The sequence below is a fragment of the Lethenteron reissneri genome, chromosome 18, assembly GCF_015708825.2.
Source record: "Lethenteron reissneri isolate LAM-NWPU_2019-01 chromosome 18, ASM1570882v1, whole genome shotgun sequence".
Taxonomy (NCBI): Eukaryota; Metazoa; Chordata; class Hyperoartia; order Petromyzontiformes; family Petromyzontidae; genus Lethenteron; species Lethenteron reissneri.
Genome location: NC_083796.1, coordinates 11,513,827 through 11,528,613, shown reverse-complemented (window position 1 = coordinate 11,528,613; position 14,787 = coordinate 11,513,827). Strand labels below are relative to the sequence as shown.

Genomic DNA, 14,787 nt, shown 5'->3' with positions numbered 1-14,787 from the left:
TCGTAAAATCGAATCTAATCTAGCCAGCAAAAAGCTCTCCGAAAGTCCGTCCCTGGGTGGGCTTGAACCACCAACCTTTCGGTTAACAGCCGAACGCGCTAACCAATTGCGCCACAGAGACAGCTACAAGGAGCAACTTGCTGCTCCATGTTTAAGGAATTGATGACATTCGCTGTCATAAAATCGAATGGAATCTCGGAAGCAAAAAATCTCCGAAAGTTCGTCCCTGGGTGGGCTTGAACCACCAACCTTTCGGTTAACAGCCAAATGCGCTAACCAATTGCGCCACAGAGACAGGTGCAACGCGCCACTTGGTGTTCCATGTTGAATGAATTAATGAAAATCGCTGTCGTAGAAACGAATCTAGTATTTATTTTGTGAAATAAAATACACTTTCAAACAGCAGCTCTGGGTGGTTAAAAGCTGAACGCGTTAACCAATTGCACCAGAGAGCCAACTCAACGACGCCACTTGCTGTTCCATGTTTAAGGAATTAATACAGGTAGGAACAACAGTTCCACACTGCCCACCTGGGATTATTTGTCTGTCTGTCGTGCATAGCCACGCCCTCGATTTGTATTTCTTAGAGCACTTCGGGCGGGCTCAGCACCACGTGACACGCCGTGCACGAATGCGCTGTCCAACCAAGTTGCTACCTGCTCCCTCCGAAGGAACGTGTTGACATTCGCTGTCTTAAAAAACAGATCTAGAAGAGCCTTTCTGCACGCAAAAAACTCTGTGAAAGTTCGTCCCTGGGTGGTCTTGAACCACCAACCTTTCGGTTAACAGCCGATCGCGCTAAGCAATTGCGCCACAGAGACAGCTGCAATGCGCAACTTGCTGTTCCATGTTGAAGGAATTAATGACATTCGTTGTCGTAAAATCGAATCTAATCTAGCCAGCAAAAAGCTATCTGAAAGTTCGTCCCTGGGTGGGCTTGAACCACCAACCTTTCGGTTAACAGCCGAACGCGCTAACCAATTGCGCCACAGAGACAGCTGCAATGCGAAACTTGCTGTTCCATGTTGAAGGAATTAATGACATTCGTTGTCGTAAAATCGAATCTAATCTAGCCAGCAATAAGCTCTCCGAAAGTTCATCCCTGGGTGGGCTTGAACCACCAACCTTTTGGTTAACAGCCAAACGCGCTAACCAATTGCGCCACAGAGACAGCTGCACGGAGCAACTTGCTGTTCCATTTTTAAGGAATGAATGACATTCGCTGTCGTAAAAGCGAATGGAATCTACCAAGCAAAAAATTCCAAGAAAGTTCGTCCCTGGGTGGGCTTGAACCACCAACCTTTCGGTTAACAGCCGAACGCGCTAACCAATTGCGCCACAGAGACAGCTTCAATGCGAAACTTGCTGTTCCATGTTGAAGGAATTAATGACATTCGTTGTCGTAAAATCGAATCGAATCTAGCCAGCAAAAAGCTCTCTGAAAGTTCGTCCCTGGGTGGGCTTGAACCACCAACCTTTCGGTTAACAGCCGAACGCGCTAACCAATTGCGCCACAGAGACAGCTGCAAGGAGCAACTTGCTGTTCCATTTTTAAGGAATGAATGACATTCGCTGTCGTAAAAGCGAATGGAATCTACCAAGCAAAAAATTCTAAGAAAGTTCGTCCCTGGGTGGGCTTGAACCACCAACCTTTCGGTTAACAGCCGAACGCGCTAACCAATTGTGCCACAGAGACAGCTGCAATGCGAAACTTGCTGTTCCATGTTGAAGGAATTAATGACATTCGTTGTCGTAAAATCTAATCTAATCTAGCCAGCAAAAAGCTCTCCGAAAGTTCGTCCCTGGGTGGGCTTGAACCACCACTCTTTCGGTTAACAGCCGAACACGCTAACCAATTGCACCACAGAGACAGCTGCAAAGAGCAACTTGCTGTTCCATGTTTGAGGAATGAATGACATTCGCTGTCGTAAAATCGAATGGAATTTAGCAAGCAAAACATTATCCGAACGTTCGTCCCTGGGTGGGCTTGAACCACCAACCTTTCGGTTAACAGCCGAACGCGCTAACCAATTGCGCCACAGAGACAGCTGCAAGGAGCAACTTGCAGTTCCATGTTTGAGGAATGAATGACATTCGCTGTCGTAAAATCGAATAGAATCTAGCAAGCAAAACATTATCTGAACGTTCGTCCCTGGGTGGGCTTGACCCACCAACCTTTCGGTTAACAGCCGAACTCGCTAACCAATTGTGCCACAGAGACAGCTGCTCGGAGCAACTTGCTGTTCCATTTTTAAGGAATGAATGACATTCGCTGTCGTAAAAGCGAATGGAATCTACCAAGCAAAAAATTCTAAGAAAGTTCGTCCCTGGGTGGGCTTGAATCACCAACCTTTCGGTTAACAGCCGAACGCGCTAACCAATTGCGCCACAGAGACAGCTGCAATGTGAAACTTGCTGTTCCATGTTGAAGGAATTAATGACATTCGTTGTCGTAAAATCGAATCTAATCTAGCCAGCAAAAAGCTCTCCGAAAGTTCGTCCCTGGGTGGGCTTGAACCACCAACCTTTCGGTTAACAGCCGAACGCGCTAACCAATTGCGCCACAGAGACAGCTGCACGGAGCAACTTGTTGTTCCATTTTTAAGGAATGAATGACATTCGCTGTCGTAAAATCGAATCCAATCTAGCAAGCAAAAAACTCTCGGAAAGTTCATCCCTGGGTGGGCTTGAACCACCAACCTTACGGTTAACATCCAAATGCGCTAACCAATTGTGCCACAGAGACAGCTGCAAGGAACCACTTGCTGTTCCATTTTTAAGGAATGAATGACATTCGCTGTCGTAAAATCGAATCGAATCTAGCAAGCAAAAAACTGTCCAAAACCTCGTCCCTGGGTGGGCTTGAACCACCAACCTTTCGGTTAACAGCCGAACGCGCTAACCAATTGCGCCACAGAGACAGCTACAAGGAGCAACTTGCTGTTCCATGTTTAAGGAATTGATGACATTCGCTGTCATAAAATCGAATGGAATCTCGGAAGCAAAAAATCTCCGAAAGTTCGTCCCTGGGTGGGCTTGAAGCACCAACCTTTCGGTTAACAGCCGAACGCGCTAACCAATTGCGCCACAGAGACAGCTGCACGGAGCAACTTGCTGTTCCATTTTTAAGGAATGAATGACATTCGCTGTCGTAAAAGCGAATGGAATCTACCAAGCAAGAAATTCTAAGAAAGTTCGTCCCTGGGTGGGCTTGAACCACCAACCTTTCAGTTAACAGCCGAAAGCGCTAACCAATTGCGCCACAGAGACAGCTGCAATGCGAAACTTGCTGTTCCATGTTGAAGGAATTAATGACATTCGTTGTCGTAAAATCGAATCGAATCTAGCCAGCAAAAAGCTCTCTGAAAGTTCGTCCCTGGGTGGGCTTGAACCACCAACCTTTCGGTTAACAGCCGAACACGCTAACCAATTGCGCCACAGAGACAGCTGCAAGGAGCAACTTGCTGTTCCATTTTTAAGGAATGAATGACATTCGCTGTCGTAAAAGCGAATGGAATCTACCAAGCAAAAAATTCTAAGAAAGTTCGTCCCTGGGTGGGCTTGAACCACCAACCTTTCGGTTAACAGCCGAACACGCTAACCAATTGTGCCACAGAGACAGCTGCAATGCGAAACTTGCTGTTCCATGTTGAAGGAATAAATGACATTCGTTGTCGTAAAATCGAATCTAATCTAGCCAGCAAAAAGCTCTCCGAACGTTCGTCCCTGGGTGGGCTTGAACCACCAACCTTTCGGTTAACAGCCGAACGCGCTAACCAATTGCGCCACAGAGACAGCTACAAGGAGCAACTTGCTGTTCCATGTTTAAGGAATTGATGACATTCGCTGTCGTAAAATCGAATGGAATCTCGGAAGCAAAAAATCTCCGAAAGTTCGTCCCTGGGTGGGCTTGAACCACCAACCTTTCGGTTAACAGCCAAATGCGCTAACCAATTGCGCCACAGAGACAGGTGCAACGCGCCACTTGGTGTTCCATGTTGAAGGAATTAATGAAAATCGCTGTCGTAGAAACGAATCTAGTATTTACTTTGTGAAATAAAATACACTTTCAAACAGCAGCTCTGGGTGGTTAAAAGCTGAACGCGTTAACCAATTGCACCAGAGAGACAACTCAACGACGCCACTTGCTGTTCCATGTTTAAGGAATTAATACAGGTAGGAACAACAGATCCACACTGCCCACCTGGGATTATTTGTCTGTCTGTCGTGCATAGCCACGCCCTCGATTTGTATTTCTTAGAGCACTTCGGGCGGGCTCAGCACCACGTGACACGCCGTGCACGAATGCGCTGTTCAACCAAGTTGCTACCTGCCCCCTCCGAAGGAACGTGTTGACATTCGCTGTCTTAAAAAACAGATCTAGAAGAGACTTTCTGCACGCAAAAAACTCTGTGAAAGTTTGTCCCTGGGTGGTCTTGAACCACCAACCTTTCGGTTAACAGCCGAACGCGCTAACCAATTGCGCCACAGAGACAGCTGCAAGGAGCAACTTGCTGTTCCATGTTTGAGGAATGAATGACATTCGCTGTCGTAAAATCGAATAGAATCTAGCAAGCAAAACATTATCTGAACGTTCGTCCCTGGGTGGGCTTGAATCACCAACCTTTCGGTTAACAGCCGAACGCGCTAACCAATTGCGCCACAGAGACAGCTGCAATGCGCAACTTGCTGTTCCATGTTGAAGGAATTAATGACATTCATTGTCGTAAAATCGAATCTAATCTAGCCAGCAAAAAGCTCTCCGAAAGTTCGTTGCTGGGTGGGCTTGAACCACCACCCTTTCGGTGTACAGCGGAACGCGCTAACCAATTGCACCACAGAGACAGCTGCAAAGAGCAACTTGCTGTTCCATGTTTGAGGAATGAATGACATTCGCTGTCGTAAAATCGAATGGAATTTAGCAAGCAAAACATTATCCGAACGTTCGTCCCTGGGTGGGCTTGAACCACCAACCTTTCGGTTAACAGCCGAACGCGCTAACCAATTGCGCCACAGAGACAGCTGCAATGTGAAACTTGCTGTTCCATGTTGAAGGAATTAATGACATTCGTTGTCGTAAAATCGAATCTAATCTAGCCAGCAAAAAGCTCTCCGAAAGTTCGTCCCTGGGTGGGCTTGAACCACCAACCTTTCGGTTAACAGCCGAACGCGCTAACCAATTGCACCACAGAGACAGCTGCACGGAGCAACTTGCTGTTCCATTTTTAAGGAATGAATGACATTCGCTGTCGTAAAAGCGAATGGAATCTACCAAGCAAAAAATTCTAAGATAGTTCGTCCCTGGGTGGGCTTGAACCACCAACCTTTCGGTCAACAGCCGAACGCGCTAACCAATTGCGCCACAGAGACAGCTGCAATGCGAAACTTGCTGTTCCATGTTGAAGGAATTAATGACATTCGTTGTCGTAAAATCGAATCTAATCTAGCCAGCAAAAAGCTCTCCGAAAGTTCGTCCCTGGGTGGGCTTGAACCACCAACCTTTCGGTTAACAGCCGAACGCGCTAACCAATTGCGCCACAGAGACAGCTGCACGGAGCAACTTGCTGTTCCATTTTTAAGGAATGAATGACATTCGCTGTCGTAAAATCGAATGGAATCTAGCAAGCAAAAAATTCTACGAAAGTTCGTCCCTGGGTAGGCTTGAACCACCAACTTTTCGGATAACATCCGAACGCGCTAACCAATTGCGCCACAGAGACAGCTACAAATGACCACTTGCTGTTCAATGTTGAAGGAAATAATGACATTCACTATCTTAAAAACGAATCTAGTATTGACTTATAAAAATAAACTTTCAAATAGCATCTCTGAGTGGGTTTGAACCACCAACCTTTACACTTCACAACAGAACACACTGGCCAAATACGCCAGAGACAACTGCAAGAAGTAACTTGTTCCATTTTTAAGGAATGAATGACATTCGCTGTCGTAAAATCGAATCAAATCGAGCAAGCATAATATTCTCCAAATGTTCGTCCCTGGGTGGGCTTGAACCACCAACCTTTCGGTTAACAGCCGAACGCGCTAACCAATTGCGCCACAGAGACAGCTACAAGGCGCAACTTGCTGTTCCATGTTTGAGGAATGAATGACATTCGCTGTCGTAAAATCGAATGGAATTTAGCAAGCAAAACATTATCCGAACGTTCGTCCCTGGGTGGGCTTGAACCACCAACCTTTCGGTTAACAGCCGAACACGCTAACCAATTGCGCCACAGAGACAGCTGCACAAAGCAACTTGCTGTTCCATTTTTAAGGAATGAATGACATTCACTGTCGTAAAACCGAATCGAATCTAGCAAGCATAAAACTATCTGAAAGTTCATCCCTGGGTGGGCTTGAACCACCAACCTTACGGTTAACAGCCAAATGCGCTAACCAATTGTGCCACAGAGACAGCTGCAAGGGACCACTTGCTGTTCCATTTTTAAGGAATGAATGACATTCGCTGTTGTAAAATCGAATCGAATCTAGCAAGCAAAAGACTGTCCAAAACCTCGTCCCTGGGTGGGCTTGAACCACCAACCTTTCGGTTAACAGCCGAACGCGCTAACCAATTGCGCCACAGAGACAGCTGCAAGGAGCAACTTGCTGTTCCATGTTTGAGGAATGAATGACATTCGCTGTCGTAAAATCGAATAGAATCTAGCAAGCAAAACATTTTCTGAACGTTCGTCCCTGGGTGGGCTTGAACCACCAACCTTTCGGTTAACAGCCGAACGCGCTAACCAATTGCGCCACAGAGACAGCTGCACGGAGCAACTTGCTGTTCCATTTTTAAGGAATGAATGACATTCGCTGTCGTAAAATCGAATGGAATCTAGCAAGCAAAAAATTCTAAGAAAGTTCGTCCCTGGGTAGGCTTGAACCACCAACTTTTCGGATAACAGCCGAACGCGCTAACCAATTGTGCCACAGAGACAGCTGCAAGGGACCACTTGCTGTTCCATTTTTAAGGAATGAATGACATTCGCTGTTGTAAAATCGAATCGAATCTAGCAAGCAAAAGACTGTCCAAAACCTCGTCCCTGGGTGGGCTTGAACCACCAACCTTTCGGTTAACAGCCGAACGCGCTAACCAATTGCGCCACAGAGACAGCTACAAGGAGCAACTTGCTGTTCCATGTTTGAGGAATGAATGACATTCGCTGTCGTAAAATCGAATGGAATTTAGCAAGCAAAACATTATCCGAACGTTCGTCCCTGGGTGGGCTTGAACCACCAACCTTTCGGTTAACAGCCGAACGCGCTAACCAATTGCGCCACAGAGACAGATGCAACGAGGCACTTGGTGTTCCATGTTGAAGGAATTAATGACATTCGCTGTCGTAGAAACGAATCTAGGATTTACTTTGTGAAATAAAATACACTTTCAAACAGCAGCTCTGGGTGGTTAAAAGCTGAACGCGTTAACCAATTGCACCAGAGAGACAACTCAACGACGCCGCTTGCTGTTCCATGTTTAAGGAATTAATACAGGTAGGCACAACAGTTCCACACTGCCCACCAGGGATTATTTTTCTGTCTGTCTGTCGTGCATAGCCACGCCCTCAATTTGTATTTCTTAGAGCACTTCGGGCGGGCTCAGCACCACGTGACACGCCGTGCACGAATGCGCTGTCCAACCAAGTTGCTACCTGCCCCCTCCGAAGGAACGTGTTGACATTCGCTGTCTTAAAAAACAGATCTTGAAGAGACTTTCTGCACGCAAAAAACTCTGCGAAATTTCGTCCCTGGGTGGGCTTGAAACACCAACCTTTCAGTTAACAGCCGAACGCGCTAACCAATTGTGCCACAGAGACAGCTGCAATGAGTAACTTGCTGTTCCATGTTGAAGGAATAAATGACATTCGCTGTCGTAAAATAGAATCGAATCTAGCCAGCAAAAAACTCTCCGAAAGTTCGCCCCTGGGTGGGCTTGAACCACCTACCTTTCGGTTAACAGCCGAACACGCTAACCAATTGCGCCAGAGAGACAGCTGCAAAGAGTAACTTGCTGTTCCATTTTTAAGGAATGAATGACATTCGCTGTCGTAAAATCGAATCTAATCTAGCCAGCAAAAATTTCTCCGAAAGTTCGTCCCTGGGTGGGCTTGAACCACCAACCTTTGCGGTTAACAGCCGAACGCGCTAACCAATTGCGCCACAGAGACAGCTGCACGGAGCAACTTGCTGTTCCATTTTTAAGGAATGAATGACATTCGCTGTCGTAAAATCGAATCGAATCTAGCAAGCATAAAACTATCCGAACGTTCGTCCCTGGGTGGGCTTGAACCACCAACCTTTCAGTTAACAGCCAAACGCGCTAACCAATTGCGCCACAGAGACAGCTGCAAGGAGCAACTTGCTGTTCCATGTTTGAGGAATGAATGACATTCGCTGTCGTAAAATCGAATGGAATTTAGCAAGCAAAACATTATCCGAACGTTCGTCCCTGGGTGGGCTTGAACCACCAACCTTTCGGTTAACAGCCGAACACGCTAACCAATTGCGCCACAGAGACAGCTGCACGGAGCAGCTTGCTGTTCCATTTTTAAGGAATGAATGACATTCGCTGTCGTAAAATCGAATGGAATCTAGCAAGCAAAACATTTTCTGAACGTTCGTCCCTGGGTGGGCTTGAACCACCAACCTTTCGGTTAACAGCCGAACGCGCTAACCAATTGCGCCACAGAGACGGCTGCAAGGAGCAACTTGCTGTTCCATGTTTGAGGAATGAATGACATTCGCTGTCGTAAAATCGAATCTAATCTAGCAAGCAAAAAACTCTCTGAAAGTTCATCCCTGGGTGGTCTTGAACCACCAACCTTACGGTTAACAGCCGAATGCACTAACCAATTGTGCCACAGAGACAGCTGCAAGGAACCACTTGCTGTTCCATTTTTAAGGAATGAATGACATTCGCTGTTGTAAAATCGAATCGAATCTAGCAAGCAAAAGACTGTCCAAAACCTCGTCCCTGGGTGGGCTTGAACCACCAACCTTTCGGTTAACAGCCAAACGCGCTAACCAATTGCGCCACAGAGACAGCTACAAGGAGCAACTTGCTGTTCCATGTTTAAGGAATTAATGACATTCGCTGTGGTAAAATCGAATGGAATCTAGGAAGCAAAAAATCTCCGAAATTTCGTCCCTGGGTGGGTTTGAACCACCAACCTTTCAGTTAACAGCCGAACGCGCTAACCAATTGTGCCACAGAGACAGCTGCAATGAGTAACTTGCTGTTCCATGTTGAAGGAATAAATGACATTCGCTGTCGTAAAATAGAATCGAATCTAGCAAGAAAAAAAAACTCCGAAAGTTCGTCCCTGGGTGGGCTTGAACCACCTACCTTTCGGTTAACAGCCGAACGCGCTAACCAATTGCGCCACAGAGACAGCTGCAAGGCGTAACTTGCTGTTCCATGTTGAAGGAATTAATGACATTCGCTGTCGTAAAATCGAATCGAATCTCGCCAGCAAAAAATTCTCCGAAAGTTCGTCCCTGGGTGGGCTTGAACCATCAACCTTTCGGTTAACAGCCAAACACGCTAACCAATTGCACCACAGAGACAGCTGCAAGGAATTGCTTGCTGTTCCATGTTCAAGAAATTAATGACATTCGCTGTCTTAAGAACGAATCTAGTATTAACTTTGTGAAATAAAAATACACTTTTAAACAGCGTCTCTGGGTGGGCTTGAACCACCAACCTTTATACTTCACAGCAGAACACGCTGGCCAAATGCGCCAGAGACAGCTGGAAGAAGCCACTTGCCGTGCCATGTTGAAGGTATTAATGATATTGGCTGTCGTTCAAACAAATCTCAAATGGACTTTCTCCAAGCAAAAAAAACCTCGTCCCTGGGTGGGCTTGATCCACCAACCTTTCGGTTAACAGCTGAACACGCTAACCAATTGCACCACAGAAAGAGCTAAAAAAAGCCACTTGCTGTTCCATGTTTAAAGAGTTAATGACATTGTGCAATAAAAAATTCTCACAAATATCGGCACTGGGTGGGTTTGAACCACCAAACTTTTAGGTAACACCCAAACGCACAAACCACTTGCACCACAGAGACATCTGCACGAAGCCCTCTGCTGTTCCATGTTTGAGGAATTAATGACATTGGCAGTTGTAAAAACTAATCCAATATTAATGTGTAATCAAAATATACTCACACACTCTTGTCCATGGGCGTGATTTAACTACCAACCTCTCAATTAACAGCCGAAAGCACTACCCAATTGCGCCATAGAGTTGCTGACAACCTCTGGCTGATCTATTTTTTGGGCTCTTTAATGACATTTACTGCCATAAAAAATAATCTAAAATTTACTTGTTCAAGCAAAATCTCATCACAAAAATCGTCCATTGGTGGGCTAGAACCATCAAACTTTCAGTTAATATCCAAACACACTCACCAATTGTACCACAGCACCCGCTGCAAGCAGCCACTTGCTGTTCCATGTTTGAGGAATTCATGACATTCGCTGTCTTTAAAACAAATCTAGTATATACTTTCTGCAAGCAAAATACACTCACAACCATCGTTCCTGGGTGGGCTTTAACCACCAACCTTTTAATTAACAGACGAACGCGCTAACCGATTGCTCCACAGAGACAGCTGCATCTGTGGCGCATCTTCAAGACTTGTCAATTTCATTCACTGTAATAAGATGTAATTTAGTATTGACTTCTTGCCAGCAAAAAAAAACACTCGCACAAATGTATTACAGTATTCATTTCATTCATTCATTTCTCCTAGAAGGGGGAGCACCTGCATTGTCGTGTCCGATCTTAATCTTCTTCAGGGCTCCGATGTCGACAGCTTCCAGGGTAAACTCATCAATCTGGCCCTTCTCAAACTTATTTTTGTTGGTTTTGGATGACTTCAGGTTTACCTTGCCTGTGGCAACAAACACAGATCATCAAACCGTGGCAACGACAATGATGGTGATGAAGCTGATCATGCTGCTGTTGCTTATGATGCTACTCTTCCTGATACTGATCTTTCTCTTGCACGTGATGATGTTTGCGAATAATGCTGCTGCTGCTGATAATGATTACGAGGATGCTTCTCTCGCCGATACTGATAATTGCTGATGCAGATGCTGGTGATGATAACAATGACAGTGATACGGCAATGCCGATTTAAAAGTCAATGATGATGCAGATGATCTCACGATGATGTCTATAATTATCATAATGTGACGATGCTGAATAGGTTGAGAACCAGAACAAAAAAAACATGATGATGTGGAAGCAACCGACAATCAAGCGGCAAGTTGCCTATCTACCGGTGTCATCCTTCTCTCCGTACAGCACCATGAAGACATTGGCGTCCGTGCCCGACCCACGCTTGTCTCCCGTCTTCACCTTGATGTTGTACGTCGTGAGCTGAGCTGCAGGGGCGACGTGCACATTAACACCACACGTGTCTCACCATCACCACATTAACACCACACGTGTCTCACCATCACCACATTAACATCACAAGTGTCTCACCATCACCACACTAACACCACACGTGTCTCACCATCACCACATTAACATCACAAGTGTCTCACCATTACCACATTAACACCACACGTGTCTCACCATCACCACACTAACACCACACGTGTCTCACCATCACCACACTAACACCACACACGCCTCACCATCACCACATTAACACCACACGTGTCTCACCATCACCACATTAACACCACACGTGTCTCATCATCACCACACTAACACCACACGTGTCTCATCATCACCACATTAACACCACACGTGTCTCACCATCACCACACTAACACCACACGTGTCTCATCATCACCACCCTAACACCACACACGCCTCACCATCACCACATTAACACCACACGTGTCTCACCATCACCACATTAACACCACACGTGTCTCATCATCACCACACTAACACCACACGTGTCTCATCATCACCACACTAACACCACACGTGTCTCACCATCACCACATTAACATCACACACGTCTCACCATCACCACACTAACACCACATACGACTCACCTCACCATCACCACACTAACAGCATGCACGACTCACCATTACCATACTAACACCACACACGCCTCACCATCACCACAATAATACAGCACGTGCCTCACCATCACCACACTAACACCGTTTCACAACTTCCCATCAAGACACGAACACCACCCACGACTCCCAGCGTGGCGAGTGTGAGTTTCATAGTTCGTGGTGCCGAGTGCCAGGTGGATAGAGCCCTAAGGGCCTGGTGAATGTTGCCCACGTGCCGCCCCCCCGCCCCTGCCCCCCCGCCCCTGCCCCCCCCCCCGCCCCTGCCCCCCCGCCCCTGCCTTTCTGCTCCAAGCTGAGGCTGGCGCTGGACTTGGGCCGCTTTGCCGAGCCGAGTGCCGGGGCCTTCGCCCGGGCGGGGTCCTGCGCCACGAGCTCGCGCGCCACCTGCCCGTCGTCCTCGTCCACGGCCAGCCAGCGCCCGCACGGGAACACGTACCTGACGTGGTGAGCACAGGTGATGACAATGGGAACACGTACCTGACGTGGTGAGCACAGGTGATGACAATGGGAACACGTACCTGGCGCGGTGGGCACAGGTGATGACAATGGGAACACGTACCTGGTGCGCTGAGCACAGGTGATGACAATGGGAACACGTACCTGGTGCGGTGAGCACAGGTGATGACAATGGGAACACGTACCTGACGTAGTGGGCACAGGTGAAGACAATGGGAACACGTACCTGGCGCGGTGTGCACAGGTGAAGACAATGGGAACACGTACCTGGCGCGGTGGGCACAGGTCATGACAATGGGAACACGTACCTGACGTGGTGAGCACAGGTGACGACAATGGGAACACGTACCTGGCGTGGTGAGCACAGGTGATGACAATGGGAACACATACCTGACGTAGTGGGCACAGGTGAAGACAATGGGAACACGTACCTGGCGCGGTGGGCACAGGTGATGACAATGGGAACACGTACCTGGCGCGGTGAGCACAGGTGATGACAATGGGAACACGTACCTGGCGCGGTGTGCACAGGTGATGACAATGGGAACACGTACCTGGCGTGGTGAGCACAGGTGATGACAATGGGAACACGTACCTGACGTAGTGGGCACAGGTGAAGACAATGGGAACACGTACCTGGCGCGGTGGGCACAGGTGATGACAATGGGAACACGTACCTGGCGTGGTGTGCACAGGTGATGACAATGGGAACACGTACCTGGCGTGGTGTGCACAGGTGAAGACAATGGGAACACGTACCTGGCGAGGTGGGCACAGGTGAAGACAATGGGAACACGTACCTGGCGAGGTGGGCACAGGTGAAGACAATGGGAACACGTACCTGGCGTGGTGTGCACAGGTGAAGACAATGGGAACACGTACCTGGCGAGGTGGGCACAGGTGAAGACAATGGGAACACGTACCTGGCGTGGTGTGCACAGGTGAAGACAATGGGAACACGTACCTGGTGTGGTGTGCACAGGTGATGACAATGGGAACACGTACCTGGCGTGGTGTGCACAGGTGAAGACAATGGGAACACGTACCTGGTGTGGTGGGCACAGGTGAAGACAATGGGAACACGTACCTGGCGCGGTGGGCACAGGTGAAGACAATGGGAACACGTACCTGGCGCGGTGGGCACAGGTGAAGACAATGGGAACACGTACCTGGCGCGGTGTGCACAGGTGAAGACAATGGGAACACGTACCTGGCGCGGTGTGCACAGGTGATGACAATGGAAACACGTACCTGGCGCGGTGTGCACAGGTGAAGACAATGGGAACACGTACCTGGCGCGGTGAGCACAGGTGATGACAATGGGAACACGTACCTGGCGTGGTGTGCACAGGCGAAGACAATGGGAACACGTACCTGGCGCGGTGTGCACAGGCGAAGACAATGGGAACACGTACCTGGCGCGGTGAGCACAGGTGATGACAATGGGAACACATACCTGGCGAGGTGGGCACAGGTGAAGACAATGGGAACACGTACCTGGCGCGGTGAGCACAGGTGAAGACAATGGGAACCCGTACCTAGTGTGGTGTCCGCAGGCGACAATAACATGGTGGGGCCGTGCACGACACAAAATCAACTAAAACAATTTTGTTATTTTACCAGTTAAGGCCCACTGAGCTACGTCGTTTTTTTTCACAAGTGAGCTGGCCCACAAACAATAGCTCGACGTAGTGGCTTATCACGTGTACAACCCTTCCGACAGACACCCTTGCGCGTCCACCCGCCTGCACACTCCGACCCTTGCGCCGGCGCAGGTGCCCTCACTTGCGCTGGGACGTCTGCTCCGTGACCTCCACGCGGTCGAGGAACCAGCCGGCGCTAACGCCGCTGTTGTCGTGTCGCAGCCGCACCTTCTTCAGCTCGCCCAGGTCCACGGCCGCGACCGTGAAGACGTCCTCCTGCAGCGGCCGCAGAACGATGACACAGTGGCAGCCGGGAGGCCATTGGCGACGTGGATATCCGCCACACACGTTTTAGGAGCTGACTCTTTTCTTTTCTGTTGTCATCACATTTGTTCTGTAATGTCGTATATATGTTAAGTTTCTTTTGCACCGTACGTAATCAACCGTGCTAATCGGATTTAAAGCTTTCGTGACTGCAGGGATTCATCTTCTTGGTTCTTTCGGTAAAGTAAAGTAGAAGGGAAGTAATTTACCGAAAGAACCAAGCAAGCAGCCGTCCTGATGATGGCTGCTTGCTTTGTGGCCGAAACGTCGTGAGAATTATTTTATTATGTTTTATTTT

General features: G+C 48.1%; 1 protein-coding gene and 30 non-coding genes across 36 annotated transcripts in view; all 31 read right to left on the bottom strand.

The window, feature by feature from the left end:
- LOC133343872 (lipoxygenase homology domain-containing protein 1-like) overlaps positions 1 to 14,787 on the bottom strand; it is a 97,071-nt gene that overhangs the window by 34,290 nt on the left and 47,994 nt on the right. For all 6 annotated transcript variants that reach the window (XM_061553813.1, XM_061553812.1, XM_061553816.1 and 3 more), the window contains 4 exons: positions 14,308 to 14,441; positions 12,345 to 12,502; positions 11,299 to 11,403; positions 10,779 to 10,907 (listed from right to left, as the gene is read on the bottom strand). In XM_061553813.1, coding sequence (XP_061409797.1) covers positions 10,779 to 10,907; positions 11,299 to 11,403; positions 12,345 to 12,502; positions 14,308 to 14,441 — 526 coding nt within the window. The remainder of the gene's footprint in view (positions 1 to 10,778; positions 10,908 to 11,298; positions 11,404 to 12,344; positions 12,503 to 14,307; positions 14,442 to 14,787) is intronic.
- TRNAN-GUU (transfer RNA asparagine (anticodon GUU)) lies at positions 48 to 121 on the bottom strand. Its single transcript has one exon. It is a non-coding gene; the product is annotated as a tRNA-Asn (tRNA).
- Positions 222 to 295, bottom strand: TRNAN-GUU (transfer RNA asparagine (anticodon GUU)). The gene has a single exon. It is a non-coding gene; the product is annotated as a tRNA-Asn (tRNA).
- On the bottom strand, positions 923 to 996 carry TRNAN-GUU (transfer RNA asparagine (anticodon GUU)). Its single transcript has one exon. It is a non-coding gene; the product is annotated as a tRNA-Asn (tRNA).
- On the bottom strand, positions 1,098 to 1,171 carry TRNAN-GUU (transfer RNA asparagine (anticodon GUU)). Its single transcript has one exon. It is a non-coding gene; the product is annotated as a tRNA-Asn (tRNA).
- Positions 1,273 to 1,346, bottom strand: TRNAN-GUU (transfer RNA asparagine (anticodon GUU)). Its single transcript has one exon. It is a non-coding gene; the product is annotated as a tRNA-Asn (tRNA).
- On the bottom strand, positions 1,448 to 1,521 carry TRNAN-GUU (transfer RNA asparagine (anticodon GUU)). The gene has a single exon. It is a non-coding gene; the product is annotated as a tRNA-Asn (tRNA).
- Positions 1,623 to 1,696, bottom strand: TRNAN-GUU (transfer RNA asparagine (anticodon GUU)). The gene has a single exon. It is a non-coding gene; the product is annotated as a tRNA-Asn (tRNA).
- On the bottom strand, positions 1,973 to 2,046 carry TRNAN-GUU (transfer RNA asparagine (anticodon GUU)). The gene has a single exon. It is a non-coding gene; the product is annotated as a tRNA-Asn (tRNA).
- Positions 2,498 to 2,571, bottom strand: TRNAN-GUU (transfer RNA asparagine (anticodon GUU)). The gene has a single exon. It is a non-coding gene; the product is annotated as a tRNA-Asn (tRNA).
- Positions 2,848 to 2,921, bottom strand: TRNAN-GUU (transfer RNA asparagine (anticodon GUU)). Its single transcript has one exon. It is a non-coding gene; the product is annotated as a tRNA-Asn (tRNA).
- TRNAN-GUU (transfer RNA asparagine (anticodon GUU)) lies at positions 3,197 to 3,270 on the bottom strand. The gene has a single exon. It is a non-coding gene; the product is annotated as a tRNA-Asn (tRNA).
- TRNAN-GUU (transfer RNA asparagine (anticodon GUU)) lies at positions 3,372 to 3,445 on the bottom strand. Its single transcript has one exon. It is a non-coding gene; the product is annotated as a tRNA-Asn (tRNA).
- TRNAN-GUU (transfer RNA asparagine (anticodon GUU)) lies at positions 3,547 to 3,620 on the bottom strand. The gene has a single exon. It is a non-coding gene; the product is annotated as a tRNA-Asn (tRNA).
- On the bottom strand, positions 3,722 to 3,795 carry TRNAN-GUU (transfer RNA asparagine (anticodon GUU)). The gene has a single exon. It is a non-coding gene; the product is annotated as a tRNA-Asn (tRNA).
- TRNAN-GUU (transfer RNA asparagine (anticodon GUU)) lies at positions 3,896 to 3,969 on the bottom strand. The gene has a single exon. It is a non-coding gene; the product is annotated as a tRNA-Asn (tRNA).
- Positions 4,422 to 4,495, bottom strand: TRNAN-GUU (transfer RNA asparagine (anticodon GUU)). Its single transcript has one exon. It is a non-coding gene; the product is annotated as a tRNA-Asn (tRNA).
- On the bottom strand, positions 4,947 to 5,020 carry TRNAN-GUU (transfer RNA asparagine (anticodon GUU)). Its single transcript has one exon. It is a non-coding gene; the product is annotated as a tRNA-Asn (tRNA).
- On the bottom strand, positions 5,122 to 5,195 carry TRNAN-GUU (transfer RNA asparagine (anticodon GUU)). Its single transcript has one exon. It is a non-coding gene; the product is annotated as a tRNA-Asn (tRNA).
- Positions 5,297 to 5,370, bottom strand: TRNAN-GUU (transfer RNA asparagine (anticodon GUU)). Its single transcript has one exon. It is a non-coding gene; the product is annotated as a tRNA-Asn (tRNA).
- Positions 5,472 to 5,545, bottom strand: TRNAN-GUU (transfer RNA asparagine (anticodon GUU)). The gene has a single exon. It is a non-coding gene; the product is annotated as a tRNA-Asn (tRNA).
- TRNAN-GUU (transfer RNA asparagine (anticodon GUU)) lies at positions 5,995 to 6,068 on the bottom strand. The gene has a single exon. It is a non-coding gene; the product is annotated as a tRNA-Asn (tRNA).
- On the bottom strand, positions 6,170 to 6,243 carry TRNAN-GUU (transfer RNA asparagine (anticodon GUU)). Its single transcript has one exon. It is a non-coding gene; the product is annotated as a tRNA-Asn (tRNA).
- TRNAN-GUU (transfer RNA asparagine (anticodon GUU)) lies at positions 6,520 to 6,593 on the bottom strand. The gene has a single exon. It is a non-coding gene; the product is annotated as a tRNA-Asn (tRNA).
- Positions 6,695 to 6,768, bottom strand: TRNAN-GUU (transfer RNA asparagine (anticodon GUU)). Its single transcript has one exon. It is a non-coding gene; the product is annotated as a tRNA-Asn (tRNA).
- Positions 7,045 to 7,118, bottom strand: TRNAN-GUU (transfer RNA asparagine (anticodon GUU)). The gene has a single exon. It is a non-coding gene; the product is annotated as a tRNA-Asn (tRNA).
- TRNAN-GUU (transfer RNA asparagine (anticodon GUU)) lies at positions 7,220 to 7,293 on the bottom strand. The gene has a single exon. It is a non-coding gene; the product is annotated as a tRNA-Asn (tRNA).
- TRNAN-GUU (transfer RNA asparagine (anticodon GUU)) lies at positions 8,451 to 8,524 on the bottom strand. The gene has a single exon. It is a non-coding gene; the product is annotated as a tRNA-Asn (tRNA).
- TRNAN-GUU (transfer RNA asparagine (anticodon GUU)) lies at positions 8,626 to 8,699 on the bottom strand. The gene has a single exon. It is a non-coding gene; the product is annotated as a tRNA-Asn (tRNA).
- TRNAN-GUU (transfer RNA asparagine (anticodon GUU)) lies at positions 8,976 to 9,049 on the bottom strand. The gene has a single exon. It is a non-coding gene; the product is annotated as a tRNA-Asn (tRNA).
- On the bottom strand, positions 9,325 to 9,398 carry TRNAN-GUU (transfer RNA asparagine (anticodon GUU)). Its single transcript has one exon. It is a non-coding gene; the product is annotated as a tRNA-Asn (tRNA).